The sequence below is a fragment of the Sapajus apella genome, unplaced genomic scaffold (assembly GCF_009761245.1).
Source record: "Sapajus apella isolate SASKATOON/1434 unplaced genomic scaffold, GSC_monkey_1.0 scaffold2, whole genome shotgun sequence".
NCBI lineage: Eukaryota > Metazoa > Chordata > Mammalia > Primates > Cebidae > Sapajus > Sapajus apella.
In genome coordinates, this window is record NW_022436942.1 from 29,660,926 (window position 1) to 29,672,882 (window position 11,957).

At 39.1% G+C, this 11,957-nt stretch overlaps 1 protein-coding gene across 1 annotated transcript in view; it reads left to right on the forward strand.

Moving 5' to 3' along the window:
* Positions 1–10,261, forward strand: part of KCNMB4 (potassium calcium-activated channel subfamily M regulatory beta subunit 4) — a 76,410-nt gene extending 66,149 nt beyond the window's left edge. Inside the window, exon 3 of the mRNA XM_032295664.1 lies at positions 8,826–10,261. Coding sequence (XP_032151555.1) covers positions 8,826–8,994 — 169 coding nt within the window. The 3' untranslated portion in view covers positions 8,995–10,261. The remainder of the gene's footprint in view (positions 1–8,825) is intronic.
* The last annotated feature ends 1,696 nt before the right edge of the window (positions 10,262–11,957 follow it).

Sequence of the window (11,957 nt, forward strand, 5' to 3'; positions counted from 1 at the left end):
CCCACAAACTCAGATGTTGATTATAATAAATAAGGGTTGAAAACCAGGAAACTGCAATTCAATAAGCATTGTTAAGTGATTCTAATTTGAGAAAAGCTGGCTTAAGGGTAAATAAATAGTACAATTTTTTTTCCCCATTAATTTATTTTATTGCATTTTAGGTTTTGGGGTACATGTGAAGAACATGCAAGATTGTTGCATAGGTACACACGTGGCAGTGTGATTTGCTGCCTTCCTCCCCATCACCTACATCTGGCATCTCTCCCCTTGCTATCTCTCCCCAGCTCCCCACCCCCTACCGTCCCTCCCCTGTTTCCCCCCAACTGACCCCAGTGTGTAGTGCTCCCCTCCCTGTGTCCATGTGTTCTCATTGTTCAACACCCACCTATGAGTGAGAACATGCGGTGTTTGCTCTTCTGCTCTTCTGTCACGTTGCTGAGAATGATGGTTTCCAGGTTCATCCATGCCCCTACAAAGGACACAAACTCATCATTTTTGATGGCTGCATAATATTCCATGGTGTATATATGCCACATTTTCCCTGTCCAGTCTATCATCGATGGGCATTTGGGTTGGTTCCAGGTCTTTGCTATTGTAAACTGTGCTGCAGTGAACATTCGTGTGCAAGTGTCCTTATAGTAGAACGATTTATAATCCTTTGGATATATACCCAGTAATGGGATTGCTGGGTGAAATGGAATTTCTATTTCTAGGTCCTTGAGGAATCACCACATTGTCTTCCACAATGGTTGAACTAATTTACACTCCCACTAACAGTGTAAAAGTGTTCCTATTTCTCCACATCCTCTCCAGCATCTGTTGTCTCCAGATTTTTTAATGATCGCCTTTGAACTGGCATGAGATGGTATCTCAGTGTAGTTTTGATTTGCATTTCTCTAATGACCAGTGATGATGAGCATTTTTTCATATGTTTGTTGGCCTCATGTATGTCTTCTTTTGTAAAGTGTCTTCATATCCTTCGCCTACTTTTGAATGGGCTTGTTTGTTTTTTTCTTGTAAATCTGTTTTAGCTCTTTGTAAATTCTGGATATCAGCCTTTGTCAGATGGGTAAACTGCAAAAATTTTTTCCCATTCTGTTGGTTGCTGACTCACTCTAATGACTGTTTCTTTTGCCATGCAGAAGCTGTGGAGCTTGATGAGGTCCCATTTGTCTCTTTTGGCTTTTGTTGCCAATACTTTTGGTGTTTTGTTCATGAAGTCCTTGCCTACACCTATGTGCTGAATGGTTTTGCCTAGATTTTCCTCTAGGGTTTTTATGGTGTTAGGTCTTATGTTTAAGTCTTTAATCCATCTGGAGTTAATTTTAGTGTAAGGTGTCAGGAAGGGGTCCAGTTTCTGCTTTCTGCACATGGCTCGCCAGTTTTCCCAACACCATTTATTAAACAGGGAATCCTTTCCCCATTGCTTGTTTTTGTCAGGTTTGTCAAAGATCGGATGGTTGTAGATATGTTGTGTTGCCTCCAAGGCCTCTGTTCTGTTCCATTGGTCTATATCTCTGTTTTGGTACCAGTACCATGCTGTTTTGATTACTGTAGCCTTGTAGTATAGTTTGAAGTCCGGTAGTATGATGCCACCCGCTTTGTTCTTTTTTGCTTAGAATTGACTTGGCTATGCGGGCTCTCTTTTGGTTCCATGTGAAGTTTAAGGTGTTTTTTTTCCAGTTCTGTGAAGAAGGTCATTGGTAGCTTGATGGGGATAGTGTTGAATCTGTAAATTACTTTGGGCAGTATGGCCATTTTCACGATACTGATTCTTCCTAACCATGAACATGGAATGTTTCTCCATCTGTTTGTGTCCTCTCTTATTTTGTTGAGCAGTGGTTTGTAGTTCTCCTTGAAGAGGTCCTTTACGTTCCTTGTTAGTTGTATTCCTAGGTATTTTATTCTCTTTGTAGTAATTGTGAATGGCATTTCATTCTTGATTTGGCTCTCTTTAAGTCTGTTATTGGTGTATAGGAATGCATGTGATTTTTGCACATTGATTTTGTATCCTGAGACTGCTGAAGTTGCTTATCATTTTCAGGAGAATTTGGGCTGAGACGATGGGGTCTTCTAGATATACAATCATGTAGTCTGCAAATAGAAACAATTTGACTTCCTCCTTTCCTATTTGAATACCCTGTATTTCTATTTCTTGCCTGATTGCTCTGGCTAGAACTTCCAGTACTATATTGAATAGGAGTGGTGAGAGAGGGCATCCTTGTCTAGAGCCAGATTTCATAGGGAATGCTTCCAGTTTTTGCCCATTCAGTATGATATTGGCTATTGGTTTGTTGTAAATAGTTTTTGTTATTTTGAGATACATTCCGTCAATACCTAGCTTATTGAGGGTTTTTAGCATAAAGGGCCGTTGAATTTTGTCAAAGACCTTCTCTGCATTAATTGAGATAATCATGTGGTTTTTGTCTTTGGTTCTGTTTATGTGGTGAATTACGTTTATAGACTTGCGTATGTTGAACCAGTCTTGCATCCCTAGGATCAATCCTACTTGATCATGGTGGATAAGCTTTTTGATGTGCTGTTGCAATCGGCTTGTCAGTATTTTATTGAAGATTTTTGCATCTATGTTCATCATGGATATTGGCCTGAAGTTTTCTTTTCTTGTTGAGTCTCTGCCAGGTTTTGGTATCAGGATGATGTTGGTCTCATAGAATGATATGGGAAGGATATCCTCTTTTTGGATTATTTGGAATAGTTTCAGAAGGAGTGGTACCAGCTCCTCTTTGTATGTCTGATAGAATTTGGCTGTGAACCCATCTGGACCTGGGGATTTTTTGGGTGGTAGGCTCTTAATTGCTGCCTCAACTTCAGACCTTGTTATTGGTGTGTTCAGGGTTTCAACTTCTTGCTGGTTTAGGCTTGGGAGGAGGCAAGTGCCCAGGAATTTAACCATTTCTTCCAGGTTTACTCGTTTATGTGCATAGAGTTGTTTGTAATAATCTCTGATGATGGTTTGAATTTCTGTGGAATCTGTGGTGATATCCCCTTTATTGTTTTTTATTGCATCAATTTGGTTATTCTCTCTTTTCTTTTTTTTTTTTTTTTTTTGAGACGGAGTTTCGCTCTTGTTACACAGGCTGGAGTGCAATGGCGCGATCTCGGCTCACCGCAACCTCCGCCTCCTGGGTTCGGGCAATTCTCCTGCCTCAGCCTCCTGAGTAGCTGGAATTACGGGCACACACCACCATGCCCAGCTAATTTTTTGTATTTTTAGTAGAGACGGGGTTGCACCATGTTGACCAGGATGGTCTCGATCTCTTGACCTCGTGATCCACCCGCCTCGGCCTCCCAAAGTACTGGGATTACAGGCTTGAGCCACCGCGCCCAGCTTCTCTTTTCTTTTTTATTAATCTGGCTAGTGGTCTATTTTGTTGACCTTTTCGAAAAACCAGCTCCTGGATTTGTTGATTTTTTGAAGGGTTTTTTGTGTCTCTGTCTCCTTCAGTTCTGCTCTGATCTTAGTTATTTCTTGTCTTCTGCTAGGTTTTGAGTTTTTTTTATCTTACTCCTCTAGCTCTTTCAATTTTGACGGTAGGGTGTCAATTTTAGATCTCTCCTTGTTCTCATGTGGGCACTTACTACTGTATATTTTCCTCTAGAGACTGCTTTAAATGTGTCCCAGAGATTACAGTATGTTGTGTCTTCATTCTCATTGGTTTCAAAGAACATCTTTATTTCTGCCTTCATTTCATTGTTTATCCAGTCAACATTCAAGAGCAAGTTGTTCAGTTTCCATGAAGTTGTGCGGTTCTGAGTTAGTTTTTGAATTCTGAGTTCTAACTTGATTGCACTGTGGTCTGAGAGACTGTTTCTTACGATTTCCGTTCTTTTGCATTTGCTGAGGAGTGATTTACTTCCAATTATGTGGTCAATTTTAGAGTAGGTGTGATGTGGTGCTGAGAAGAATGTATATTCTGTGGATTTGGGGTGGACAGTTTTGTAAATGTCTATTAGGTTTGCTTGTTCCAGATCTGAGTTCAAGTCTTGGATATCCTTGTTAATTTTCTGTCTGGTTGATCTGTCTAATATTGACAATGGAGTGTTAAAGTCTCCTACTATTATTGTGTGGGAGTCTAAGTCTCTTTGTAAGTCATTAAGAACTTGCCTTATGTATCTGGGTGCTCCTGTATTTGGTGCGTATATATTTAGGACCGTTAGCTCGTCTTGTTGCATTGATCCTTTTACCATTATGTAATGTCCTTCTTTGTCTCTTTTGATCTTTGTTGCTTTAAAGTCTAATTTATCAGAGATGAGAATTGCAACTCCTGCTTTTTTTTGGTCTCCATTTGTTTGGTAAGTCTTCCTCCATCCCTGTGTTTTGAGCCTTTGTGTATCCTTGCATGTGAGATGGGTTTCCTGGATACAGCACACCATTGGGTTTTGGCTTTTTATCCAATTTGCCAGTCTGTGTCTTTTGATTGGGGCATTTAGTCCATTTACCTTTAGGGTTAATATTGTTATGTGTGAATTCGATCCTCCTATTTTGATGCTAGCTGTCTGTTTTGCCCGTTAGTTGATGCAGATTCTACATTGTGTTGATGCTCTTTGCCATTTGTCATGTTTTTGAAGTGGTTAGTACTGGTTGTTCCTTTCTATGTGTAGAGCCTCTTTCAGGAGCTCTTGTAAAGCAGGCCTGGTGGTGATGAAATCTCTGAGTACTTGCTTGTTTGCAAAGGATTTTATTTTTCCTTCACTTATAAAGCTTAGTTTGGCTGGATATGAAATTCTGGGTTGAAAGTTCTTTTCTTTAAGGATGTTGAATATTGGCCCCTACTCTCTTCTGGCTTTGTAGGGTTTCTGCTGAGAGATCTGCTGTGAGTCTGATGGGCTTCCCTTTGTGGGTAACCCGACCTTTCTCTCTGGCTGCCCTTAGCATTTTCTCCTTCATTTCAACCCTGGTGAATCTGACAATTATGTGCCTTGAGGTTGGTCTTCTTGAGGAATATCTTTGTGGTGTTCTCTGTATTTCCTGGACTTGAGTATTGGCCTGCCTTGCTAGGTTGGGGAAGTTTTCCTGGATAATATCCTGAATGAATCCAGATTGGAATCATTCTCTTTGTCACATTCAGCTACACCTATCAAACGTAGATTAGGTCTTTTCACATAGTCCCACATTTCTTGGAGACTTTGTTCATTCCTTTTTACCCTTTTTTCTCTAATCTTGCCTTCTTGTTTTATTTCATTGAGTTGATCTTTGACCTCTGATATCCTTTCCTCTGCTTGGTCAGTTCGGCTAATAGTACAATTTTAAAAATCTTAACGGACAGGGTTTCAAATCATGTCATTATTTTAAATTGTATAATGCTGGGGATACTAATCTTTCTTAAAGACTTCAGTTTCTTCCATTATAAAGTGAAAATTTAAACTTACTTGAGCAGAGGGTCATTTTAAGGATCAAATGAGTCTGAATGTCCTACTATAGCACCTGGAGGGTAGAAAGCACATCATAAATGCTGACTGTCATTTTTATCGCAACACATTTTCAAACCTTGACTCAGGCTGGTGCCAATGCTTATGGAAGTTTTTCTGTGGGTTCCCGCAGTATTTACTCTTCTTTTATAACCTTGACTCAGGGCATAAAAGTGCTTTTCATTGGTGTTTCTGCATACTCCAAGAAAAATCTCTTGCCTACTTTTTTGAAGTCCCTAGATATAGATATAGAGTAAGTACCCTGTTTTTTGCTTATTGTCTGTATATTCTTGTAACCATCCTGGTTTTATTATATCAGATCTCATCATGCCATTTATCCAGTTTGCCACATGTGGCAAACAGTGATTATTTAAAAAGAAATTATAGTTTACTCCCTACCATATAATTATGATAAATTGAATTCTAAGCCCAAACCCCTTTGCAGATAATTTTGGCGGAATAATCTGAAAACTGCATGCCTGATAAAATTGGAGGAAACTGAGGCAGGGGAGTGCCTTCAATCAAGACATGACAAGTCCGGTTTGAATTAGCTAGACTTTAATTAGGACACAAGAAGCAATTTAGAGATAATCTCACTAAATCAAAAACTGAATGATAAGCTTGAGCATTACTGTGCAGAGAAACGTTTTTCCTGTTGAAGGGGACTATCGGGCATCTGAGAGCTGTATGAAGTGGAAATGGACATGAATTATTTTTAAAGAAATGTGTACATTTATATATAACATTTCCACATCAAAGAACACTTTCAAAGTGATTACAAATTCAGTATGGCTAACTCAGAGGGACTGATGTTATTTTGTCATTTAAGATATTAAAGTTTTACTCCAAGTACTTTGGTAGGAGGTGGAACGCCAAGAAGTTTCTGAATAAAACAAATATTTGGGTTCAGCATTTGCTAGTTATCATTTTTCTCTCCTCCTCTTTTTTTACTCACATTCTTTTTTGGTACATGTTCTTCAAACTGTGTTTCAGAAAATATGTATGATTCGCACCACTGTCATCTAGGCTATTTTTTCTGGCTCAATTGCACAATATTGTGGTAAAGGATTCAACGTCAGTAAGAGTGGCTGGAGTATGAATACAAAAGAGGATCCACGCTGAAACATTTTACTAGAAAATTAGTTGCAAAACATATTACTTATGGAAATTACAAGCACATTTATTAAAATAGTGTTTAAAAAATCCAGGTCCCTCACCCAAAATCCTTTTCCTTTTTCTTTTGTTATTATTATTATTATTTTAACATCGTAACCATTTTTTTTGGAGGCTGGGTCTCACTTTGTCAACCAAGCTGGAGTACAGTGGCTTGATCATGGAGCACTGCAGCGTTGATCTCCTGGGCTCAAGAGATCCTCCTACCTCAGCCTCCCAAGTAACTAGGTCTACAGGCACCTAGCTTTTTGCAGAGAGAGGGTTTTGCCTTGTTGGCCAGGCTGGTTTTGAACTCCTGACCTCAGGCAATCTGCCCGCCTCTGCCTCCCAAAGTGCTGGGATTACAGGCATGAGCCACTGTGCCCAGCCATTTTAACCACTTACACTTCAGTGGTACTAAGTACAATTCACATTGTTGTGCACCCTTAGCCATTTGATGAAGAATTTAAGACTCATTTTTGTATCAGTAGATTCTGGAGGAGCATAACAGTCCTTCAGAGAAAGAAGGAAAGAGCATCCTGATAGACAGCTTTTACCTTCCCTCATACACTTAGGGAGAGGTTTCTGACAGCCATGAGCACTATGCCTGGGAAAAGATTCCTGGCAGTGCTGGGATGGGGATTTCAGACTCTTAAATATGATTCTGGCTGTCCTGTGTCCTGATTCTTTTTAGACCTCAGCCTTGACGTTTTTAGACTCCAAGCATGAAGTTTCTTGAAATTTTGCATGAATAATAAGGCTGCAACAAAGGCAGGCTCCTCTTTCTCAGCAGCAGCATCTATTTGTAGAATAGCAGCAATGACAATGTCATACCCCGAATGGGCCTACGGAAAAAAAGAATATGTACATTAATATATATACAATGGTATGTATTAATATAGTAATTAATATAGTAATTCTAAAAAAATTCACAGCTTCTGAAAGCTGGGATGATTTTTGCCTAATTGTTAAAATGACTCTGCATTTACTTAATATAAATTTTAATTAAAATACTATGAAATAAAATATTAATAAAAATCTTGCATTATGTGCAAAATTTGAAATTTTACTTTGCATCAAAGGAAAAACTGCAAGGATTTTGACATTTCAAAGCCAGTCTGTAAAACTATTTCTGTTAATGGCACGTGATAGCTCCACTTTAAGTAAAAAGAGATACCCAACACCCTTTGTCAATCTTCAGGGAAAATAGGTTCTGAATTATGAGAGCTGTGACTGATGAATGATTTTCAGGAACGCATTTCTGTGTTAGATGCACTGCCCCTGTGCTCTGAAGGCTTTGATGTTCTTGAGGGCAGTTGGACTCATTATTCTGCATTATCTTCATCTTTTTCTGGAGGAAACATAGCTCCTCTAGTGTAACAGAGCAAACCTTGTGGATGAAATGGAAATATCTTACAAAATGTAAACCTCTTTTATTAAAAAGTTAAATTCCCAGGATCTCTCTAATGGCCAAAGATTAGCAATCACGGCTTGTGGAGTACATCTCATCTTTGCTTTCTGCACATGGGACCAATGCAGGAATTGAAAAATAGATCCTCACGTTGATAAGATAGAAATCTATTGCTAGGACTTTGTGAGATTTATCAAGAAAGTGGTCAGTGTTTTAAAATGATGGCTAATTTCACCCAGAAGCATGGAAGAAGGCATTCATTCATTCAGCCATTGTCTGCTTATTAATAAAAACCTCTGCTTTACATAGTGAGGCCAAGTTGCACTGCAAGTGACGCTGTCTGTCTTTTTGTCTAAATTTAAGCAGTGCCTTTAACTGACTTTTTTTTTTTTTTTTTTTTTCTGAATTAAGATCATTTGGGCCACACCTGTGAGCTGAGTTCTAGTTCGGATTTGTTGGAGAATGCTCACCCATCAGTAATTTTTTGACTGATTCAAGCCCCTTGACAAGTGGACATTAGAGGATGAATGAGAAAGTGGAATACATTAAGTAACTTAGAGTGAAGAAAAATCATTAGAGATATACCTTTGACATTTTGTGACATGTAAATTATAATTAATGTGTAAATTTGTACCAATTACTTGACTCAAGAGCTCGAAACTTTCTGTAATGGGTTTGAAGCACAAAATTACAGTGTGTATAGTCAGAGTGCAGCCTTGACTTTCAATAATGGTTATTCCCTTCGGGCTGGAAAGCAAGTTTGGCTTTAGGTTGCAGAGAGTTTTCAAGGCATTTGACTGCTCTTTCTTTCTCATTCTCCACTGTCTTGCAGACCAGACGACGTGCTTCTGCATCGTACTCATGATGAGATTGTCCTCCTGCATTGCTTCCTCTGGCCCCTGGTGACATTTGTGGTGGGCGTTCTCATTGTGGTCCTGACCATCTGTGCCAAGAGCTTGGCGGTCAAGGCGGAAGCCATGAAGAAGCGCAAGTTCTCTTAAAGGGGGAGGAGGCTTATGGAAAGCAAAGCACAGAAGCTGCACTCATTGGCACACGTCCACCTGCGGAACCGGTGTTTCCTGGCGCAGGAGATGGACAGGGCCACGACGGGGCTCTGAGAGGCTCATCCCTCAGTGGCAGCAGAAACAGGCACAACTAGAAGACTGGAACCTCAAAGCTCGTATTCCATCTGCTGTAGCAATGGCTAAAGGGTCAAGCTCTTAGCTGTGTGGAGTAACTATTTCAGAAAACCCTATAAGAAGTTCATTTTCTTTCAAAAGTAACAGTATATTATTTGTACAGTGTAGTATATAAACCATTATGATTTATGCTACTTAAAAATATTAAAATAGAGTGGTCTGTGTTATTTTCTATTTCCTTTTTTATGCTTAGAACGCCAGGGTTAAAAAAAAAAAAAAGGTGAAGACATCTGGGTTTCATTTACTTCTGCTAGGTTAAACTTTTACTTGACAACAAGGATTCCTGCTGAAGTCTGAACCTTACTGTGTAACCCTCAGTTTCCACTATTAAAAGAGGACCTTTTGATGTCTGCTTGGAAAATGAATAGTGCACTGGTAACTTAGTGTCCAGTTATCTCTGTGTCTCTTAGCAAGGGATTCTAAAAGATTGGGAAAACATCCTCCAACACTTGCCTTTGCCTAACCATTTATTTTTCGCCAGGTTACTTCTTGAGAGAGAGAGAGGTGATTCTGAAGGCTTCTATCTCAAAAAGCACTGGGCTTCTTTATTCTTCTGTTCTTGTTGTTTTCGATGGATTTTTAAACATTTGTGTGCAATACAATATACACGATGTAAAGGAAATTTAGCTTGGTGAAATGCTGTTTTTTTTTTTTTTTTCTGTAGGTCAGAAAACATCAAAATCAGTTCAAGCATTTTTTTTTCTTTTTGTCCTTTCCTTGATGTTATGAGTATTAAAACAGGATTGCTGTCATTGTTCAGTTTGCTTGGACAAAACTGGAGATGCAACCCAGCTCACATCATTGCTACCAATGAGCTTTCTGTGCCTTTATCAAAAGTTTAGTGAGAAGACCATGTTTCTTTGAATCTGTTTATGAACTCAAATGCCAAGTATGAATCGCAGGTCTCAGTGAACATCAAACCTATTTATTTACTACATAGAATCAAGTCTTTGTTTAGGTGAGATGTACATCGTTAGTGGAGGAACAGCTGACAGCATAATTTCATTTTGTTTTCTTCTGATATTCTTCAGACATGCTTCTATTAGAATAAAGGTAAATTGGAATTTAAGGACAAGTTCCCCTCAGTTATTTCCATGGGGCTCTCATATATATATATAAAATGATGTTTTCCTGACTTACAATCCATATACCAATGTTTTCTTAACCTTAGAATGTGAGTAACTGAAAATCACAGTCTGTGGAAAGGTGTTGAATTGAGTATAATCTTTTTCTGTTTATTTTTATGTTTCGTTTTTTAACAGATGGGGGTCTTGCTGTGTTGCCTAGACTGGAGTACAGTAGCTATTCACAGGTGCGATCCTAGTGCACTGCAGCCTCAAACTCCTGGGTTCAAGCCATCCTCCTGCCTCAGCCTCCCAAGTATCTGGGGTTACTGGTGTGCATCACCGTGCTTGGCTTCAGTCATTTTTTTCCTAATTCAAAAGTTACAGTTTCACTGTGAAAAGGGCCTTGAACACACTATTGATGACATCTTTTGAGGCAGCTCCAGTGCCTTGACTTCAATCCCTGCAACAGGGACTTGCAGCGTCACTGTTGTCTTAGCAACACTATCTGAAGCATACAGTAACAGGAACCTGGGGATCCAAGAAACCATCATCTCTGCATCACATTATGGGAGATGAAGTTTGCTTTATCCGCTTCATCCAGTTGTCTATTATTAATTGATTACAAAGTAGATAAAAATAGTGCATGGATATACATTTGTGTTGAAAAAAGGAGAAGTTGATATATACTGAGTTTTCATTTATCAGTTTGATACTTAAACATTTACATTAAATGCTTCCATTTAAGCCCCCAAAGTATATGCAGCTGTATTCTGTAGGTTGATTTTTGGAAAAGGGGAGAAGCACACTGAATTCGTAAGGTGACATGTAGTCTTAAGGTCTTACTTGCTTACAGTCAAATTTGAGGCACCTTATTTATACTTGTTAAAGGTAAAATCCAAAGGAACAAGGAGAGGACATTTTAAGGTCATAAAAGGTAAATAAGCTTACCTTTTTAATGTTTTCATACTCCTTTTGTATAAATCAGAAAATGATTTAAACTGCTGTAACAAAGAGACCCCAAAATATGAGGGTTCATGTAAGATATAAGTTTATTTTTTCCTCACATAGCAATCCAGAAGTAGCTTCGTTTTGCAAAGGTATTGAAGGGATCTAGGATTCATCTACCCAGCCTGTGAAAAAAGAGGAAGTTGGGAGCAAGCTATTTCCTTTTAAGGAAGTTCCACCCATCACTTCTGCTCACAGTCCATTCATGAATACTTACTACATAGCTATACCTAGCTTCAAGAAAGACTGGGACTTGTCTGTAACTAGATGGACGTGTGCCCTACTAAAACTCCAGGGATAGAGTTCTATTACTAAAACTAAAAAGAGAGGAACGAATACTAGAGGTAAAGACAAAAATGATAGCAGTCAGTGGCCTGTGCCATGATAATCTACTGAGCAGGCATGATGGAGAGTCCTTGCCCAGCAGACAGTGCGTTTCTTGGTGAAACCATGAATCTGCTATCTGGGAGAAACTCCTTTGTCGATTGTCTTCTGTGGCCCCTAGTTTGACCTCGGGAAATTCTTGCTCATCAGCTTCTTTGACCCTGTCTGAAACTTTTGAGGGGCATCACAGCTTTTGCAGCCCCTGCTTGCTAGTGTGGATTTTTAGACCTAGATTGCCCTAGAGACTGAACAACATAGGCTTTTATAGGCCAGGGTTTTAGTTCATTTGACTGTGATAAAGACTTCAAT